Consider the following 20,908-nt stretch of genomic DNA (forward strand, 5'->3'; position numbering starts at 1 on the left):
GGACAAGTGGAGGGTTGGCCTTTGTTGGGAGCGAGGACGTTTTGGCACCGGAGGCGGGAGGTGGGGGGTGGGGGTGGTGCGGGGAGGACGGCCATGCTTTTACAGTCAAGGCTCCTGTGAGCACCACCACCTTCATCCCAGAGAGGGGCCAGCCCCAGTCATTGCGACCTGCCGCCAGGAGGGGGCGCCAGCCTGCCATGAACCCGGTTCGCTTCAGCAGGTCTCTCCCCCACCTACCCCTGTCCACCTGCTGGCCAGGTTGGGCTGATTCTTGGCTCTTGCTTCAGACCATCCTCCCCGGACCCTGTCCTAGCTCTTCAGGCCTCCGAGGCCAGACCCCCGGGCCCAGGCGCTCCCTGACCAAGAACTGTCAGGCACTGTGGGTCCTGGGGTGGGGGGTGGGGTGTAGGGGGCTTCCGCCCAGGAGCTGCGCTCGGAAATCACCCAAGGGTTTTGTGCTGACCCCTGCATGGTCTCACCGAGGGACCCCTGCCCTGGGTGCCAAACCCAGTGTGAGAGGAGCACTTTGGCCTCCAGTTTCCGAGCCACTTGCCATCAAGACAGCCCCCTCGGTCACCCCTTCGCTGGATACACCAGAAACGGAGCTCACTCCCCAAGTCGAGATGCAGGATAAATGGCTCCAGGACACCAGTGGCTCCTGCCTCGGGGCTCTGGGGGCCAACGCGGGACTTTGGGGAGGCCTTCAGTGCAAGTCGGGATTAGAACTGGCTGGGGCGGGGGCACGGGACCCGGGAGGTTGCGGGGGCTGCAAAGGAAGCAGGCGCACACACTCCTTGGTCCGGCTGGGGAACTTTTATTGGTCTCTACGTGTCCAGCGAGGGGGCGGGGACTTGGGGAAGTGAGGCCCGGGGCCCAGATGGGAGTGGGGGCATGCAGTGATCCTCAGGGGAGCAAGAGGGGGGCTCCGGGAGCAATTCTCCCAGGGCTGGACAGAGGGGCAGGGGTGCGGCGCGGGGAGGCCAGCCAGGTGCAGCACTTCAGTGACGGGTCATCTGCGAAGAGGACACAAGGGGGCAGTGAGGCCCGTGTCCTGTGCGGGCCCAGGGGCTCCCAGCAGCCGAGTCTCCCCGACGGCCTCCGCCCCCACCTCTCACCTTGGCCAGGCTTGGGGGGTATCTGGCTTTGAGGGACTCATCGTTCAGCAGAGGCCGCACCAGGCAAGAGCGTCGGTGGGAAAAGGTCTCAAAGCTCTTCTTGCCGTGGTAGGACCCCATGCCGCTGTTCCCTGCGGGGAGGAGCTGGCTCAGCCCCCGGTGGCCCGAGACCCCCAGACCCTGCCGACAAGCCTCACGTGCCCTTTCTCTGAGCCTCCCAGGGGTGGCCGATCCCTGGCGGATGCCCCAAGGGACACGTCCACGCTGGGGACAACAGAAGGTGCTCAGAAGAGTTGTTTCAGCTGTGGGACCTCCGGGCCATGTCCCCTCTCTCAGGGCCTCCCTGAAGCAGGACTGGTGTACCAGGTGACCCTTAGGACCCTCTAGGGTCTCAAGGTCGAACATGGCTGATGGATGTGCCGGCGGGAGCCAGAGGCCCACACAGGAGAGGTTAGTGGGGGTCTGAGGCCCAGGGCTGCTCTGGTCCCTCCTGAACTCCCAACCCAGGGCTGTGGAGGGGGGACACCTGGAGGGGGCAGGCAGGCAGTGAGCTCAGCCCCAGACTCACCCACACCCCCGTAAGGCAGGGAGTGCACAGAGTTGTGGACAACGACGTCGTTGGCCGTCACGCCGCCGCTCGAGGTCTCCGAAATCATCTTCTTAATCACCTGCAACAGCAGCCGGCCCCACCCCCCGCCTCAGTCTCCTTCCCGGACCCCCCAGGCCCCTCCCCACTCTGTCTGGGCACATCCCAGAGCCTTGGGGGTCAAGTCGATGGACTGGTTTCAGAGCGGAGGACAAAGAGGCTCCGAAAGGTTAAGTGACTTGCCCAAGATCACACAGCGGTAAGCAGTGACGCTGGGATTTGAACCTGGGCCCGTGGACCCCTGGATCCTGTTCACGCGAGTGCTGTGTCGGGACCCCCCCAGGACCCTGGGAGGAGGGCACCCCAGGCCTACCTTGTCATTTAGAGAGAACACATAGAGGGCCAGGGGCTTCTCCCGTTGGTTGATGAACTGGATGGCCTCCTCCAGGCTGCGCACACACACAATGGGCATCACGGGCCCAAAGATCTCCTCCTGCATCACCTGGGACTGGGGGTCCACGTCTGTGAGGATGGTGGGGGCTGGGACGGGAAACAAGCGGGAGTCAGCGGGTGCAGAGGCCCCCACCCGCCCTGCAAGCCCAGGCACCTAGCTTCTTCCTTCAATTCCTGTACAGGATTCGGGTGGGGCGCGGGTGAGCCCCCCCCACCCCTGCCTGGGCTCCATCACAGCAGACCAAGGAGAGAACTGTGGATTAACCTACACGTGGGGGAAACCCGGGGTCCACATCTGGAGCGGGCGGGCACTGTGCCCCGCTGGCCACCCGAGCCCCTGCCAGAGCCCTTCAGTCTCTGACAAGCTGGGGGCCGAGCGGGGTCGCATCGGGTGACCTTCAAGCCTGGGCACCGGGGGCCCCTCCAGCTGGGTACTCGTTACTCTTGGGGCCTTGCCATTCAGACCCCCTGCTGATGCCGCCTGGGCCTGGTGGGCAGAGGGCTTCTGGGCTGGGGATAGGCTTCCCAGGAGTCGTGCCCAGTCCCTGCCTGCCGAGACCCCCGGAGCATCCCCCCGACCCCCTCCCCCGCCAGGCCCACTGGATCGCGTCTGCTCCTCAAGGATAGCTGTCCACCCGCGGGGACCCTGGCAGCGGGCACGCACACACACACCAAGGGCGAGCACACACACCGATGTATCGGGTGGCCGCGTCCCCAGTGCCTCCATAGGCGACTTTCTGACCCTCCATCAGGCCCATCACCCTCTGGAAGTGCCGGGAGTTAATGATCCTTCCGTAGTCACGGGACTTCTTGGCATCCTCCCCGTAGAACTCCTGCGGACAAGAGGTGACAGGTTTCAGGTGAGGACGTGGACCCTCATCATGGCCATTGGCTGACGGGCGACCTTGGCCTGGGAGCACCCAGGGGCACCATCTAGCCCAGGACTGCTGAGCTGTCATGACACCTGCAGTGCTCCAAACTTTCACGGCGTATGAACAGCTGCGAGACAGCATTATTTGAAAGAAATCTGTGCACAGTTGTGTGGACGTTGTCAGAAGATCGAATGTGTGTCTTCACGGAAAGGAAGAGTGTGGGACGTACGAGGAAGGCGGCAGTGATTGTCGAGGCGGTGGGTTTCTAGCTGGAGCTTTTGTTTCTTTACATTTTATTCCTTTATAACCTTTTCTGAAAACTTTCTTTTAATGTTTCTTTTTGAGAGAGAGACACACAGAACGTGAGCGGGGGAGGGACAGACGGAGAGGGAGACACAGAATCCCAAGCAGGCTCCAGGCTCCGAGCTGTCAGCGCAGAGCCTGACGCGGGCCTCGAACCCACAAACCTCAAGATCGTGACCTGAGCCGAAGGTGGACGCTTAACCGACTGAGCCACCCAGGCACCCCCTTTTATAACCTTTCCCAAATTATTTACAGTGAGTGTGGATTATTTTGATGACCAGGAAAAAAAAATCCAGTGTGTTCTAAAGTCTAGACCCACCTCACTGCCTTGCAGCTTCTCACTCAGCCCCAGGGACCAACACTCACTTTCAGGGACTTTTTGAGCTTCTCCACAATTTGGTTCTGGATGGAGGGGTCACAGAGGATGTAGTCCGGGGCCACACAAGTCTGGCCACTGTTCATGAATTTCCCCCAGGCGATGCGTCTGTGAAAATTCCAGATTAGATTGCATCCTGGGAGGCATGGGAGGCTCCCTCGGACAAACGTCTTATTCCATTATCTCAGGGTCAAGGTAGGAGGGGCTGAGCACTGGGGGAGAGCTCTCAGGTACCCAGAAGCCAGAGGCTCCCTAACGTCCCACTGGTTTCTAGACACTGGACTGAGCAGACGCATGTCCTTGAACGTGTTTACAGGGGCCGATGGCATCACACGTGCTAATCTCATCAATGACTGGTGGGGGGTTTCTGGGAGACGTCTGGGGTGGGCAACCTTTGTGCCTCTCTGTCCATGCCCTTGAGCCCTGCATGGCCAGGTGTTATCTCTGCTCGGGGTCCCCACACCCTGGAAGGCCACGCATGTGGGATGTGAAAGGATTCTGGCTCGACCTCTTTCCCGCTGGAAGCCTTCCCAGACTGCCTTGCACCTCTTTTGTGGGTATGGTACCCCACCCCCACCCCCGGCTCCCACCCAAGACCGCAGACACCGTGAGGGCAGGGACGATGTCTGTGTCCCTCACGGCAGAACTGTGGTCTGCGTGAGCTGGAGGGCAGCCAGAATGGCCACTCACCTGCAGGCGACATCCAGATCACAGTCCTTGTCCACATAGCAAGGGTTCTTGCCCCCTAGCTCCAGGGTGACGGGGGTCAGGTGCTTGGCTGCGGCCATCATGATGATCTTGCCCACAGCGGTGTTCCCGGTGTATAGGATGTGGTCAAATCTCTCCTTGAGGACCTCTGTGGTCTCAGAGATGCCCCCATTGATCACCGGGTACAGATCCTTCCGTGCAAGGAGAAGGCGGGGCTCAGAAAAGACCACAACACTTCCTCCTCGCCCTGCCCACCCGGCCATCACCAAACAGACCCCCCTTCTCCTGACCCCGGGACTCCATTCACCTCAATGGGAGAGGCCAGCTGTCATTGGCCCCAACCCCAGGCTTAGCCCCTTGCTGCAAAAATTCACTATTTCTCAACCCCCAAAGACCTGGGGAGCACCTCACCCTGTCCAGGTACTGAGGGATGACGGTGGCCAGCAGGTTCGCCATATTCTCACTCAGCTCCGAGGGCTTGATGACCACCGCGTTCCCTGCAGAGCACGCAGAGTCAGGGCCCTGCCCTCCCAGTGACCACGCCGGGAGCCCCTCCGTTCTCTGCGTCCTTGGCGGAACGGACAGAAGAGCGGAGGGCAGGCGCCCACAGAAGCTGCACCACCCGCCCTCTGCGGAGTTCAGATGCGGGAGGAGGGGGAAGAGAAGGGAGGGAAGGGCCTGGGCCCTGATGGGAGAGCAGAGCTGGTCCCAACTGGTGGGACTGGTGAGCCCAGATGCATCTAAGCTGAGAGCCACCCGGCCCCGCATACACGGCCGGCAGAAAGGGGTGGGCCGCGGTCACTTCTGAGCCAGGCCGGGCTTCGGGCACCAGGGGGGCCGGCTAAAGAGTTTGCTCCCTGAAGCCTCTGGGGAAATTCAGACCCATCGAACCACTCCCTGAGCCCCAGCTCCACCCCATCTCTGGGACAGTGATCCCTCCTGACGCCCTCGCGAGACAGAGCCCGAGTACCTGCAGCGATGGCGCCCACCATGGGCTGGACCGTGACAGTGAAGGGACAGTTCCAGGTGCCGATGATGAGGACCACGCCCAGGGGCTCCGAGTGGATGTAACACTCATCCTGCTGGGTCTGCGGAGTCTTCTCCACGGGCTCGTCCGCAGCCCACTCGGGGAGCTTCTTGATCACGTGTTCGATCTCTTCCAGGACATACACCACCTCCTCGTAGTAGGCGTTCCACTCGTTCTGCGGTGGCGGGGGGCGGGGGGCTCCGTGTGAGCTCCCCGGTCAGAGATCCAGGGCCGTGCAGCCAGGCCTCTGCTCAGGGAGTCACCGGGGCTGCCTGTGGTCCTGGCTCACTGGGCCCTAGACGTGTGACCCTGAACGAGCTGCCCACCCTGTCCTAACCTCAGTCTCCAGATCTCGAAAATGGGAGCATTTTTAGTACTTCACATGCTGGGTGGGCACGTTGGACACAGCCTGGCATGTTCAGCTGCCAGGGTGATGGGGCTGTTTACTGTGCGCTCCCCAGGCCAGGGGTCCGGGCCACCGAAGGCACAGTGGGGCTGCGGGCAGAGCTGAGGATTTGCCGCTGGGGTGGTGGGTCTGCGAGGGCCCCTTTCTGACAGTGTGGAGGGCCCGGGCAGTTTGCACATGCCAAATTCATGGTGCCTAAGAGGACCTCAGACCTGGGTGATGTGAAGGTCATTAATGGGGGGGGGGGGGGGGAAGCGAGCTGAGGAGGGTCCAGGAATGCTTATAGATTAAAATGAGACTTGAACTCAGGACGAGCCCTAAGAAGGCCACCTTGAGGAAATGGGTATAGGTTAAAGGCTGCCAAAGAGAGGAAAAAATCCAGGAGAACCTCTCAGCAGGGGAGGGAGGGAGCAGGCCAAGCCTTCAAGGGATCCTCCTGGAGTGGGTGGGGAGGAAGCCATGCTGCAGGGGTGAGGGGAAAGGAGGAGCAGACAGCAGGAAAATAAAACACTTCCATGAACTTTGGCTGTGAGAAGCAACGCAGAAGTCGTGAAGCTTTTGTTTTAAGATGAGGAACCAGAGATTTAAAAAATACAGCAGCGGGGGCCCGGGTGGCTCAGTCCGTGAAGCCTGGGACTCTTGATTTCAGCTCAAGTCATGATCTCAGGGTTTGTGAGTTCGAGCCCTGCATCCGGCTGTCTGCTGTCACCACAAAGCCCGCTTCGGATCTTCTGTCCCTTTCTCTCTCTGCCCCTCCCCTGCTTGCTCTCTCTGTCTCTCTCAAAATAAATAAATAAACTTAAAGAAAAAAAAGTTAAAAAAAAATACAGCAGCAAAGGACTGTGAAACAGGAGGGGCATGAGCTCGAGAGTCGCTCTGCTCTCCTCCAAGGCAAAAATGGAACGGGTGGAGTCAGGGCCAGGCGACTTGGGGGGCAGCAAGGCGAAGGGGTTGAGAATTTGGAGGTGTCTGATTTCGCTCAGGGTGAGGGATGGACGGGGAGGGAGGGCCCTCTGGGACGCCAAGCTGGGATGCTCTCTGGTTAGGGGAACCCAGGTGGCCCTGCGTGGGGCTGAGGGCTGGGAGAATGAGGAGACCCGACGTTCGGGGTGTCGTGTCCCCCGGACAGGGCTACAAAGGGGGGGTCTCACGCTCTGGCGCACCCTGTGGAGGTCCGCTGTCAGCGCGCCCGCGATGTCCTTCTCGTGCTCCTTGATCATGCGCCGCAGCGCCTCCAGCTGCTGGATCCGGAACTGCAGCGGGCGCGTCTTGCCCAAGTTGAAGGCGGCCCTGGCCCGCTGCACGACTTCGCCGATTTTGCTCATGGTGCCTGGGGACAGAGAGCATCTTGGAGCCGGGGAGGAGGACGGCCGCATCCCTCATCACCAGGACCTGGGGGCTGCAGAGGCAGCATCCTCATTGCTCCTCCGTCGCGTTTCTTTTGTAAGAAGAGAACGATCCCCCAGGAGAGCTGGGGAAACGGCATTCTTTTGCCTTCTCCTCAGCTCCCTAGCCCAGCTGTCTGGCCCCCCTGGCCCCTGAACTGATCACAAAGCATCTGCACGGAGGGCCAGGAAGCAATGGCATGCGACCCTAACTGCTCACGGTGAGATCCTGGCGGTGTGCGAGGGAGGGGAGTGCAGAGGTGGGGGAGGCCCTTCCTAGCATCTCTCAAGCCCCGCCCCCACCGCTACCCGCTTGCAGAGCCGGAGACACTCCCCCCCCCCCCCCCCCCCCCGCAAACACTCCAAGAGCTCCGCACACCCAGCCACGCCACATTCCGGATTAGATTGGCTGGCCCGGGTTGGGATTCCACGCCCGAGCTGATTAAAGAAAGCCCAGCATCAGCATACCAGCACCACCTTCCTGGCTCTGCGATTGTTCGCAAAAGCATTAGCTGCCTTGCGGGTGGAACCAGCCTTGGCCTTTAAACCAGTGCGTGCCCGCAACACCTGTGAGACACAGGGCACACGCCAGCAGAAGTCTCCCGTCTCCCAGGGCCTCCGAGTTGCACACGGACGTGTGGAGGGGATCCCTGCTACCAGGGCGAGAAACCGTCCTGGCACACTGGGCTGGTTCTTCTGGGGGCCGTTCGGCTGCATCTAAGCAAAAGCCTTTAAAACGTTATTTCCCTTTGAGAGTGTAGGTCCACATTCAGGAGCCTATGGAAATGACAGCGTTTCTAAACCTGAATGAGAAAGGTCATCAAGTCTTTATGTAACGGAGAAATACTGGAAACATCCGAAACGTCCATCAGCGACTGAAATGAGCCATACAGCACCTGGGTGATGGCCCGTTGTGCAGGATTTAGGAGGGAGGCAAAATAGATGTTTCTGCACCTTCATAAGGGCACTGGCTGTGCTGGATGTGTCCCAGGCACGAGGCATAAGAAAGAAAACCGGGAGCAGGGCAGCAGGAACACTAGGTATGCACGTGTGCGTGTGTGTGCGTGTGTGTGTGTGTGCTCTTGAACACGCAAGAAAAGACTAGAAGGGTGGCTCCCAACATGGCGACCATAGACGGGGGTGACATCAGCGGTGACCTTCGCTTCCATCTTCCGCGGTGTTTGACTTCTTTTGCAATGAGCTTGCATTTTTTAAAAATGCTTTGTAACTTTTTGACTAGGTAACACATGCTCGTGGTGGAAGAAATAAAAGATAACAAAAGGGGCACAGAGAAAAGCCTCCCTTCTCCCTGCTCCCTCAGCAATTCCTTTCCGTCTTCCCGGAGACACCCCACCTCTTTCAGACACTGCATAACTGCTAATAACAGGAAGAGAACCACGATAAGACTATTTCTACTTTGCAAAAAAAAATATATATATATATATGCCATATATATTATATATGCATATGTTTGACATATATACATATATATGTATGTAAATATATGCATATATGATATATGTAGTGTATATGGTATATATAATTTTTTTTTGGCAAAGTGGAAATAGTTCTGTGTGTGTGCGTGTAATCCTGCTTGAATTCCAGCAGGTGGTTTCTGGGATCTCCCACTGCCTCCCCTCTCCACGGTGCTGAGCCCCACCCCAGGCCTTCTGCACAGAGAGGAGGGGCCCCTGCTGGCCTCCAGGGCGCTCCTGCTGACCACGACCCCAGCCACACAGCCTCGCAGGAAGGTCCTGCTTCCCTCCCCAGCCTCAGGTAGTCAAACCAGAGCATCAGCCTCTGGCCAGCAGCCCCCAAGGCCGGGCGGTCCAGGGCGGAGTGGGTGAGTGAGACGGGGTGGGCACTTGGTCCAGCACTCAGAACCATGTGGTCTCTGGGAAGGAGCCCCCTCTGCACAGCGTTAATAATGGCGCTGCCTCTCAGTTATTAGCGATTCACGGAGCTGGAGGGAGTCTAACTTTGCACCTGGCACACCTGGGAGCAGCTGGAGCTCCTTTCCCGGGACCAGCTGCCTTCCCACGTCTCCACATGCCACCTTCTCACCTGTGCCGACTTTGCCCCTGGACGTCCCCGAGGATGGCTCCCCCTCAATCCTCCCCTTTGATCCTCACAAAAACTCCACAGCAGCGCCCCGGGGAGGAAGGAACTGTTAGGAGTCCATTTAACAGCCGAGCAAAGCGAGGCCGAAAGACACTAGGTGTTCTCACCTAGGGGGAAAAAAAAAAAAAAGAACAGGGTGGGAGGAAGGGAGGGGAGAAGATTACCTTTGACACAGCCTTTCCCAGCGCCTTGAGCTTCTGGAATGAGCAGCCTAGAGGGGACACTTTTAAGGACCCTTCTTCCAGCCCACGTGGCCTGGGAGTCCCTGCCCAGGAAGTTTGTGTAACAGGAACAAAACAGTATTCAAATAGGGGTTGTAGCTAACGGACCTCTCCTTCCTATGAGCCCCAGCTTTGGGGATTAGGCCTTGGGTTGTTTATTTTTTTTCTGTTCTGAAATGCAAGAATGCGTCTGTGAAGGCTTGGGTGGGGCGCACATCCAAGCTTCAAAAGGAGCCTCTGTGTTTGCCCTGGGCAAGGGGGCCCTGATTGATTCAGCCTGGCATGCACCTCTTCCAGATTTCCGAAATTCAATTGCCAGAGGCTATTGTCCCAATTGCCCTGTTATGTAAGGTCAGCAGAGGGTGAGCTACGAGTCATGGTGAGTGTGCGTGCACGCAGCAATCCCCACACGCACCAGTGCATGGGCCCGTTCTTGTCCCCCTCACCTCTCCGCCCATGCACACAGGTGTCAGGGCCCCTTCGAGGTAGAGGTGTCCCACCCGAGGAACCGCAGGCTGGGGACTTTCTCCGTGAGGCCCCACTGATGCGCGGATCTGCCCTCCTGTTGCAGAGCAGAGCCGATGCCAAGAACCCATCATGACCGTGTGGTCGCCCAGGAAACCAGAGACGCTTGCGAAGGAAGGAATCTAGAAGCCCCTCCCTCGGCCATTTGCCAGATGCTTGCTGGGCATGTCCTCTGTGCCACCTCAAGGGGCACCTTTATCAGGTGGATGTCACCTACTGTCGCGTCTCTTCCCTCTCCCGCTGCTGCAGACTCTTGGTCTCTTCCTACCACACTTCCTGCCAAACTTCCCCACCTGCAGGCCCCTCTCCAGCCAGCATTCGGGTGCCCCGGCTTCCCCTTTCGCTCAGAGGAAAACACGAGGTCTCCACGGTGGCCTGAGGGTGTCCTGCTCCTCTCCCGTCCCTCTCTAGGAGGCCCTTCCCTTGACATCCACACACAGCTCCGCTCAAGTGTCATGGAAAATGGTAACCAGCCCAGCCTGTCACTTTCTGTCTTCTTCCTCCATTTCATTTTTCTCCCGGGCGTTTATTGCCCACGGACATGCTATTCATTGGTCGCTTATTTCATTTGCTACCTGCCGCCCTTCGGCTGGAATTTGGTGTGCTCCCTGCCGTCATCCTCGCACCTTAGAATGATGTCTGGCACCCAGTAGGTGGTCAAGAGATACCTGCCGAATGATGGGGCAAAACAGGAAATTTCAAAACCGTATGGCAACAGTAGCAACTGGATGCACAAGACATTGACCGTGACTCAGACGAAGCTGACGCAGGAGGGAAATGGCATCTGTGCTGAATGAGGGCTATTTAAGCAAGGAACAGCAAAAAGGTGTGGAACAGCCAAAGCGAAGGCACAGAGGCAGTCAACAAGGTCATGCATCCCCTGCAGCTAATAATAAGTGGTGGTGATGTGTATGGTGCTGCCCCAGGAGGTGAGGGGATGGACGGGGCTCCAGGGGCAGGGGACTCGTGGAGGCCTGTGGGCTGTGGGTTCGGTGGGCACGAAGGAGCTCATCACAGCTTATCAAAATCAGACCTTGTTTTCCGAGAATCTGTGTGGATAGGGCACAGTCTTGATGAGGTCCGGACCGAAGGCCGCAGTGTGCGGGAGGGACGCAGGCAAGGAATTCCAAGACCCCGAACTAGACTGACAGAATGGGAAACCTTCCAGAATGGCAGGAGGAAACACCAGTCGGATCAGGTGCCTGGGGAGCCTGCACTGGGCGGTGGGCAGAAGTTGGGCGTGCTCCGAGATGGGGAGGGCCAGGGGGGCACACCAGGCCTCTTGTGCCGACCCGGAACCCTCCCCTTGCTTTTCCAGCGGTGACGCCAGATCTTTACAGATGACACCTTCGCCCTCTGCTGCAGCCTCGCCAGGGGGAGCGTGGGTCCCCCCCAGCCTCTCCCGGGACCTGGATACTGAGTGGAGGGCAGGCTTCGAGGCCCAAGGCTGCTGGAGCTGATTCATCATGACAGCAGCTCCCTGGAGGGACAGCCCGCTTGTCCACTCGCCAGTTCTCTGACCGCCCTGGCCCCCACCCTGCCGAGCTCTGCTTTTCAGCTCCACTGTTCACCGGATTGCTGACCACCAGGGGCATGTCCTTAGACAAGTGATTCAATGTCTCTGGGCCTCAGTTTCCTCATCTGCAAACCGGTGCGGGGAAAAGAAACAGAGACACCAGCACCCTCCCACCCCCGGGTCGCCCCCTTCCTGGTCCTTGGCTCCACCCGCCTTCCGTGAGGCTCTTCTGCGGCTTTCGTTGCCCCTAAGCCGCCTTCATCCGTCTCATTTCCTCCTTCATCTTTTAGCATGAAATTGACCTCCCCGAGGAGAGTCATGGAAGCGACTGGAAAAAGTGAGTGCAGACAACAATGACCGTGTGGCACGATGGGAACGGGGCCTGGCACACGGAAAGTTTCGTGTAAATGCTAGAAGCTGTTGCCTTTGTCGGAAGTAGCAGCTCTTGGGGCGCCTGGGTGGCTCAGACTCTCGATTTCGGCTCAGGTCCTGATCTCACGGTTCGTGAGTTCCAGCCCCGCGTCTGGCTCTGTGCTGACAGTGTGGAGCCTGCTTGGGATTCTCTCTCCCTCTCTCTCTGCCCCTCCCCTGCTCGTGCTCTCTCTCTCTCTTTAAATAAATAAGATATAGATAGATAGATAGATAGATAGATAGATAGATATAAAGCAGCCCTCATCCCGGAGCCTTGAAACTTGTTTAAATCCATGGAAGACAAAATCTCTAGATTTTTGTTCGTGAAGAGTTTCAGTTCCGGCATAAGCTTGGGTTGTCACAATGTTGCAGATGCATGGTTTTTAGTTTTTAAGGGTTAAAGGTTTTAATCTTTGCCCTGATGGTCCATCCCAATGCTTCATACTTGCCCAGATTGTCACACACACACACACACACACACACTCTCTCTCTCTCTCTCTCTCTCTCTCTCTCTCCCTCTCTCTGGAGCCACTGCCACCTGTTTGTTTTCCTGAGTCCCTGATCACCTCTCTGTGGTCCCTTCTCCAAATATCGACAAAAGGGCCCTTGGGCAATGAAGACTTGAGCATATTTTCCCCCCATTGACATCCTTCAGTGGCTTTCTACTACTCTTAGGGAAAAAAAAAACCTTCCCTGGCCTTTGAGACCTGCACAGTCTGACTCCTGGATGCCTCACCAGCCTCATTTTGTACCGGTTTCCAACATTTTCACTGAATTCCAGTCCATGGGCAGTTCCTGAATGGGCCACGCAATTTCCTGCCTCAGGGCCTTTGCACATGATAGTCTCTCTCCCTGGAACACTCCCCCTTCCACTCTGCACCAGGGTAACTCTTGTTCCTGTTCAGACCTCAGCTTCTCTGACCCACCCCTACCCCCCAATAATACCTTCCTTACTCCCAGAAATCTGTCACAACTTGCAATCACATATTTGTTTCTGTGATTATTTGCAGATTATTTTTCTTTGCTCCTTGTCCCCCTACAGACTCAAATTTCCATGAAAGCAACGGTTTCAACTTTTGTTCAATATCATATCCACAGTGAATGGCATATAGGAAGACCTAGAAAATAATGGAAACAGGTCAATGTACCAAACCATCCCAAATCAGCAGGTGGGGCTGGGCAGGATCTAAGCAAAGATTGAGAGAAATTATCACTCCTTTAGCAAGGTGATTTTCAAAAACACTCCTAAAGCTGGCAAAACATTTTTGGATGAATGAGAAAACCAGCTTAAAAGTTACATTGCTTAACTTTCAAGGAGCAATTAGGTTAGAATAGCTTTTGGGAGGGAAAATCCACTTTCTTTTTAAGAACAGGTGGGAAGGGGCGCCTGGGTGGCTCATTCGGTTAAGCATCTGGCTTTGACTCAGGTCACGACCCCGCTGTTCCCAAGTTCAAGCCCTGTGTCAGGCTCTGTGCTGACAGCTCAGAGCCTGAAGCCTGCTTCGGATTCTGTGTCTCCCTCTCTCTCTGCCTCTCCCCTGCTCACGCTCTATCAAAAGTAAACATTAACAAAAAATTTTTAAGAAAATCGTATCTTACTGCTTAACATCTGTTACATGTTATAAATATATTTATTTGTACGTATATATATTTGCAAAATTATATTTCATAATTAAAACTGGCAATGATGTGAATGTAAGAGATCTTGTATAGGTTCATGACACAGAATTCGGTTTACATTTTTCAAGTGGCCAAGGAGTGAGGGTGACAGCCTAAGAACCTTGGGGTGACACCTGGGTTGCTCAGTTGGTTAAGCATCTGACTCTTGATTTCGGCTCAGGTCATGATCTCATGGCTGATGAGTTCAAGCATCAGGCTCAGTGCTGACAGCGTAGAACCTGCTTGGGATTCTCTCTCCCTCTCTCTCTGCCCCTCCCCCTCCTCTTTCTCTCTCACAATAAATAAATAAACTAAAAAAAAGGGAAATTGTTCTAAGGGGCAAATAAAGTGTTTCAGTGGTAAACATGAAATTATTAGACAATGGCCAGTGTCATGTCAGCCCTGAGGCTGCTTATGATCACCATGGCCACCATTTATTGAGCACTTAGTGTATGCCATGGACCGAGGGCATGATACCTTTAATCATAATTCTACAAGAAAGGTGTTATTGGGGCGCCTGGGTGGCGCAGTCGGTTAAGCGTCCGACTTCAGCCAGGTCACGATCTCGCGGTCCGTGAGTTCAAGCCCCGCGTCAGGCTCTGGGCTGATGGCTCAGAGCCTGGAGCCTGTTTCCGATTCTGTGTCTCCCTCTCTCTCTGCCCCTCCCCCGTTCATGCTCTGTCTCTCTCTGTCCCAAAAATAAATAAATGTTGAAAAAAATTAAAAAAAAAAAAAAAAAAAAAGAAAGGTGTTATTATCCCCATTTTATAGAAGGGGGAACAAAGGCTCATAAGAACTCTCCTCCAGGGACACCTGGGTGTCTCAGTGGGTTGAGCATCCAACTTCAGTTCAGGTCATGATCTCGCATTCGTGGGTTCAAGACCCACGTCAGGCTCTGTGCTGACAGCTCAGAGCCTGGAGCCTGCTTTGGATTCTGTGTCTCCCTCTCTCTCTCTGGCCCTCCCCTGCTCATACTCTGTCTCTCAAAAAATAAAATAAAGTGTTAAAAAAAAAAAAGCCAAAAACCTTGTCCAGGCTGTCACAGCTCATAGGGGGCAGAACCAGGGCTTGAACTCATGCTTGGCAGGTACCAAAGTGCATAGACATATAGATGTATGGAATAGAACCAGGAGTCCAGAAATAAACCCTTACAGTTATGGTCAATTGCTTTTTGACGAGGGTGCCAAGACAATTTGGTGAGTCTTTCTAACAAATGGGGCTGGGATGACTGGACATCCCCATGCAAAAGAATGAAATTGAACCCTTACCTCACATCATATACAAAAATGAACTCCAAATGGTTCATTGACCTAAACATGAGGCATAAAAATATAAAACTTCTACAAGAAAATATAGGAGCAAAGCTTCACGTTCTTGGGTTAGGCCATGATTTCTTAGATACATCACCAAAAGCACAAATGACCAAAGAAAAAATAAATAACCAAATCACATCAAAATTAAAAACTTCTGTGTTATAAGGTATACCATCAAAAAAACTGAAGAGAAAACCCACAAAATAAGAGAATATAATTGAAAATCATATATCTGGTAAAGGGATTTATGTCAGAATATATAAAGAACTATTATAACTCAACAATAAAAAGACAAACCAATTTAAAAAAAATTTTTTTTCTTAATGTTTTTATTTTTGTGACAGAGAGAGACAGAGCATGAGCAGGGAAGGGGCAGAGAGAGAGGGAGACACAGAATCGGAAGCAGGCTCCAGGCTCTGAGCCATCAGCACAGAGCCCAATGCGGGGCTTGAACTCACAGACTGTGAGATCATGACCTGAGCCGAAGTCGGACGCTCAACCGACTGAGCCACCCAGGCGCCCCAAACCAATTTTAAAATGGGCAAAGGAGGGGCACTTGGGTGGCTCATTTGGTTAAGCATCCGACTCTTGGTTTTGGCTCAGGTCGTGATTTCACGGCTTCATAAGTTTGAGCCCCGCATCAGGCTCTGTGCTGACAGTGTGGAGCCTGCTAGGGATTCTCTCCCTCCCTCTCTCTCTCTACCCCTCTCCTACTTATACTGTCTCTCTCAAAATAAACAAATAAACTCAAAAAAATATGGGCAAAAGATTTGAACAGACATTTCTCCAAAAACAGTATACGAAGAACCAGTTAATCCACGAAAAGATGCTTGTCATTATTAGTCATTAAGGAAATACAAATAAAACTACAATGAAATACCACTTTAGACCCGCTAGGATGGCTATTTTTCTTTCTCAAAGACAGAAAATAACAAAGTGATGCAGGGCCACTTGGGAAAAGAGTATGGAAATTCCTCAAAAAGTTAAAACTCAAACTACCCTACAACCCAGCAGTTCCACTACTAGGTATTTACCCAAAGGATACAAAAATACTATTTCAAAGGGATACATGCACCCTGATATTTATAGCAGCATTATCCACAGCTGCCAAACTATGGATGTAGCCTAGGTGTCCATCGGCTGATGAATGGATAAAGATGTGGTGTATATACAAGATGGAATAATACCCAACCATCAAAAAGAATACAATCTTGCCATTTGCGACAACGTGGATGGAGCTAGAGTGCATTAGGCTAAGTGAAATAAGTCAGTCGGAGAAAGACCAACACCATGATTTCACTTATATGTGGAATTTAAGAAACAACACAAATGAGCAAAGGGAGGAAAAAGAGAGAGAGAGAGGTAAACCAAGAAACAGACTCTTAACTATAAAAAACCGATGGTCACCAGAGGGGAGCTGAGCAGGGTGGGGGGCAGGGATGGGTGAATAGAAGATGGGGATTAAGGCGCGCACTTGGGATGAGCACTGGGTGTTGTATGGAAACCAATTTGACAATAAATTTCATATTTAAATAAATAAATAAATAAATAAATAAACATAAAAATAAATAAATAAAATAAAGGGCAAAAAAAGAAAAAAGAAAGAAAACCCTTTTGGAATCTCCTTTATAGAAGTATTCAAAATAATGTATATAGGTAATGCCCTCTGAAGCAGGTGGTACATAATCCCCTTTCCCTAAGTGTAGGACGTGTAGTGACTTCCTTCCAAAGAGGACAATGTGGACAGGTCAGGAGAGTTGGCTCTACATGGAGAAACCCAATGAACACCACCTCACCAGGGGGTCAAGGTCAACATCATCAGCGATGAGTCATGATGGCAGCATGTTGCCTGGATATGGTGTGATGAAAAAGAGCACTTCTTGGGGCACCTGGATGGCTCAGCCAGTTGAGCATCCGACTTCGGTCAGGTCATGATCTCGCAGTTTGTGAGTTTGAGCCCCACATCAGGCTCTCGGCTGTCAGCCTGTCAGCGCAGGGCCCACTCCGGGTCCTCTGTCCCCGTCTCTCTGCCTCTCCCATGCTTGTGCTCTCCCAAAAATAAATAAATATTAAAAAGAAAGAAAGAATGAATGAAAGAAGGAAGGAAGGAAGGAAGGAAGGAAGGAAGGAAGAAGGAAGGAAGAAAGGAAGAAAGAAAGAAGGAGGAAGGAAGGAAGGAAGGAAGGAAGAAGGAAGGAAGGAAGAAAGGAAGAAAGAAAGAAGGAAGGAGAAAGAAAGAAAGAGAAAGAAAGAAAGAAAGAAAGAAAGAAAGAAAGAAAGAAAGAAAGAAAGAGAAAGAAAGAAAGAAAATGGTCCCTTCACCTCTGTGGTCTTCCCCAAAGAAATCCAAATCAAGCATGGAGTTCAGTTAATAGGAATGCACCAACATTGGTTCATTACTTGTGACAAAAGAATCCACTAGTGAAACATTAATGACAGGGGGTCCGAGTGCAGACTATACGGGAACTCTCTAGAACTATCTTCTGTAAATTGAAAACTCTCGGGGCACCTGCGTGGCTCCGTCGGTTAAGCGTCTCTTAATTTCAGCTCAGGTCATGATCTCACAGTTCCTGAGGTCAAGCCCCACATCGGGCTCTGTGCTGAAGTGCAGAGCCTGCTTGGGATTCTCTGTCTCCCTCTCTCTCTCTGCCCCTTCCCTGCTCGCATAACCTCTCAAAAATAAACAAACATTAAAAAAATTACAGTACTGTGAATGATTTTTTCTTCCTTATGATTTTCTTAATAAATTTTCTTTTCTCTGGCTTACTTTATCATAAGAATACAATATGTACTATATATGACATACAATATATGTATTAATTGACCGTTTATGTTATCGGTAAGACTTCGGGGCAACAGCAGGCTGTTAGTTAGGTATTTGTGGAGTCATAAGTTATACAGGGATTTTCCACTGCAGGGGTTGGGGGTGGATGGTGCCCCTAACCACCAACCACCCACACCTTCCACCGCCGATGTCCAAGGATCAACTGTATATCACTAGGTCTTTGCCTCTGGGCACCTTGGTATAGACCCTTCAGCCTCAGGGCGGGCTCCGTTCCTCTGCCTTGCCACCCATACACAAGCCTTCCCTCTCAATTCCTGCAGTGAGCTCTCCCCACTGCCCTGTGGATACCCTCCTGGTGTCCATGAAGGTCACCCCCCCACCCCCCCGCACTGAGATCCAGCTGTAGCACCCCTCCAGCTGGCAGGGCAGGAGGGTAAACTTGAGGATGAGGCACCAAGAGTGACACTTGCTGACCTAGAGGGCTGACTGCCGGGGCTTGGCTGGAGCCAGGATGATGAGGGGTGGGGTGGGCCAGGCTTCCCCCCAGCTGCACATCATTTCTGACCTAGGGGTCCCCTTTCCTGGCTCCCCTCCAATCCCTGCACTCGCCAGGCCCCCTGTTTCTGGCCAACCAGTCTTAAATGCCCGATGGTGGGCCACAAGAGGACACTGGTTTTTCTCAGGCAGCTACTGTTTACAGACTCTCCCCTTTGGGGGGAATGAGAGAAGTGCCCAGCCCGGCGCTCCCCCCAGCTGCAGGTGCACCTCCTGGGAATATGTAGGGAAGGTCTCTGGGTCCCTCTTCATGTCTCTATCTGCTGCTCATCGCGGTGCCTTGGGTGGGAGAAGCTGCCGGTTTGCAGGGAGTCGGTGGGAGCAAGAAGGAACCCACGAGGGCGCCGGGCGCCGTAGGGCCCCCCTCCTGTCACCCTGATCCTCGCCTTCCGGCTGTGAGGGCTCTCAGGGAGCACCCAGGGGGCACCCAGGAAGCCTGGCCGAGCCAGGGCCGCGGAGCAGCCCGGGTGGCGCAGCAGGCAGGGGGGGCGCTGCTGGAGGGGGCGGCTCCCACGGGACCCCCAAGTGCAAAAGTGCCAAGTCATGGAGACCTGTGCACGGCCCGCCTCGGAGCCACCGCCCTCCTCCTGGAAGGGAGACACCTGCACACGTGGGGTGGGGGTGGGGGGCTCTCCAGGACGCTGGGGCCTCAGAGCTCCTGCCCCTGCGGGCTGGGGAGCCACACCCCGTAATTAGCAAACAGACCCAGTGCATCCCCATCACACACGAAGTGCAATGTTCCCTGGAAAACTGTCGAGAAACTTTCCCTTTTATTTCTACCCAGGAATCGCACACGGTAATTCCACAAACACGCATAAAGGAGATGAGACTATATTTTTCAGGGTAGTCTTTTTCTTTCACACCTCCTGGGCTTGCGTCCCCCTCGATATCAGCACCCCGTGACCAGCCCTGTGCTTTTCTCAACGCTTATGTAACACAGGATGTCCATGTAAATGGGCATGACTCACGGGGAGTCGCTATTGCTTCAAAAAAAAAAGGGGGGGGTTCTGATCAAACACACATTTCCGCATCTTCCGTTGCCACTCAGTGGTTTGTGGACACATCCCTCCATGGCAGCTGGGACCTCGGGACCCCATTCTGTCCATTCCTGTGGCTGGTTGATAGTCATTTTCATAATGCTTACTTAATATGCATGTGGCCACAATGTTCCCTGTGGATGGGAAAACACTTTGCTTCCAGGTTGTGGGCACTGGTGTTTTTGTTTCTTTGTAATAGATGCCCAGGAATATTTGCATTTTTCAAGTCCATAGGTGTTGCCAGATGGCCTCTCACAAAGGCAGCCCCGTTCCGGGCCAGCAAAGCTGTCAGAGCGGGTCAGCCTGATGGGTGCAAAGTGCTTTCTCTGTGCTCCCCAGGTCCGTGTTTCCTGCCTGTAGGTGAGCTGGGGCAGTTCCCACACATACACTGGCAATCCGTGCTCACGCCCTGGGTCCTGCCCTCCCTTGGCCCATTTCTTCTGCCCTGTTTTGTGTTTTCCTTGTCAGGGTTTAAGCGCTCTGTGTATCATAGCCATCTGAGTTACCAGTATTTCCCTCAATCTGTCATTTGTCTGTGGACTGTAGTCAGGGTACCTTTTGCTATCCAAAAGTTTTTATATGGCCAACTAGAACATTTCCGTGTTAGCCTGGGTGAGGAGGCTCCTCTCCAATCCTAGGTTGTTCATCTAACTCCCTAGATGTTCTTGTAAGAGTTTGATTATTTTATTATCTCCTCCGAGCCCATCATGGATTTATTCTACATTTGAAGATGGAAACCCACGTTTATTTTCTTTCAGCTGGAGAGCCTTGTGTGCCGTCACCATTTAACAAAAACACCACCAGCGGTAACAACAGCACTTACGGAGTCCTTAGCAGATGCACTTTCCATGTATTAGCCCATTAATCCTCCCAGCTACCTAAGAAGTAGGAACTATTATAAGTTCCCACAGCTAGTAAGTGACAGATCTAGGTGTCACCCAGGGCATCTGACTTCAGTGCCCCGCCCCCACCAAGGTTCATACCCTTCTTTTTTTTTTTTTTTTTAATGTTTTATTTATTTTTGAGAGAGAGCAAGAGGGGAAGCTGCAGAGAGGGAGGGGACAGAGTGTTCGAGAGAGCGGGGATCGAACTCACAAACTGTGAGATCATGACCCGAGCTGAAGTCTGACGCTCAACCGCTCAACCGACTGAGCCGCCCAGGCACCCCAAGGGGTTCATACCTTTCTGCACCATCCACGTCCTCCAGGTTTTCAAACCTGTTGCCATCGTGTTGAATATGTTTCCTTAAAATTCTTTTACTCTCTCCTGAATCTGTGCTTATGTCTCCTTTCTCATGCTTAACCTTGTACATTTCTATTTCATTTTTCCTTCACCAAGGAAAGTGCAAGTCATGGTGAGCTTGGCTTTTTCTGTGCATTGGGGCTTGCAAAAACCAATTAACACATGCTTATTCTCTCTAATAGAAATATGAATGTCAGTACAGATCTGCTGTTCTAATTCATTAATTTGTCTTTGTGTCTTTACCAATTCCAACTTCCTGATTTCTTTTGGTACTTAGACTGAGCAAGTAGGT

The 20,908-nt window shown here is 53.6% G+C and overlaps 1 protein-coding gene across 1 annotated transcript; it reads right to left on the bottom strand.

Moving 5' to 3' along the window:
- Positions 1-903: 903 nt before the first annotated feature.
- On the bottom strand, positions 904-7,171 carry ALDH3A1 (aldehyde dehydrogenase 3 family member A1). Its single transcript, XM_047090123.1, has 10 exons — positions 7,010-7,171; positions 5,384-5,615; positions 4,825-4,910; positions 4,396-4,604; positions 3,696-3,813; positions 2,846-2,987; positions 2,075-2,241; positions 1,684-1,783; positions 1,109-1,246; positions 904-1,013 (listed from the first exon to the last, which is right to left on the bottom strand). The coding sequence occupies exons 1-10, from the start codon at positions 7,169-7,171 to the stop codon at positions 904-906; spliced, it is 1,464 nt and encodes a 487-aa protein (XP_046946079.1).
- Between the last annotated feature and the right edge of the window lie 13,737 nt (positions 7,172-20,908).

The sequence above is a fragment of the Lynx rufus genome, unplaced genomic scaffold, assembly GCF_022079265.1.
Source record: "Lynx rufus isolate CCGP_SWC_20201006 ecotype Redwood Valley unplaced genomic scaffold, mLynRuf1.p SCAF_28, whole genome shotgun sequence".
In the NCBI taxonomy this organism is placed as follows: Eukaryota; Metazoa; Chordata; class Mammalia; order Carnivora; family Felidae; genus Lynx; species Lynx rufus.

Coding starts and splice junctions, on each gene's coding strand:
- ALDH3A1 (XM_047090123.1), bottom strand. CDS start 7,171: ATGAGCAAAATCGGCGAAGTCGTGCAGCGGGCCAGGGCCGCCTTCAAC. Junction 2,988..3,695: donor AGCTCAAAAAGTCCCTGAAA/GTGAGTGTTGGT, acceptor TCTTGTCCGCAG/GAGTTCTACGGGGAGGATGC. Junction 2,242..2,845: donor CGCGGCCACCCGATACATCG/GTGTGTGTGCTC, acceptor TTCCCGTCCCAG/CCCCCACCATCCTCACAGAC.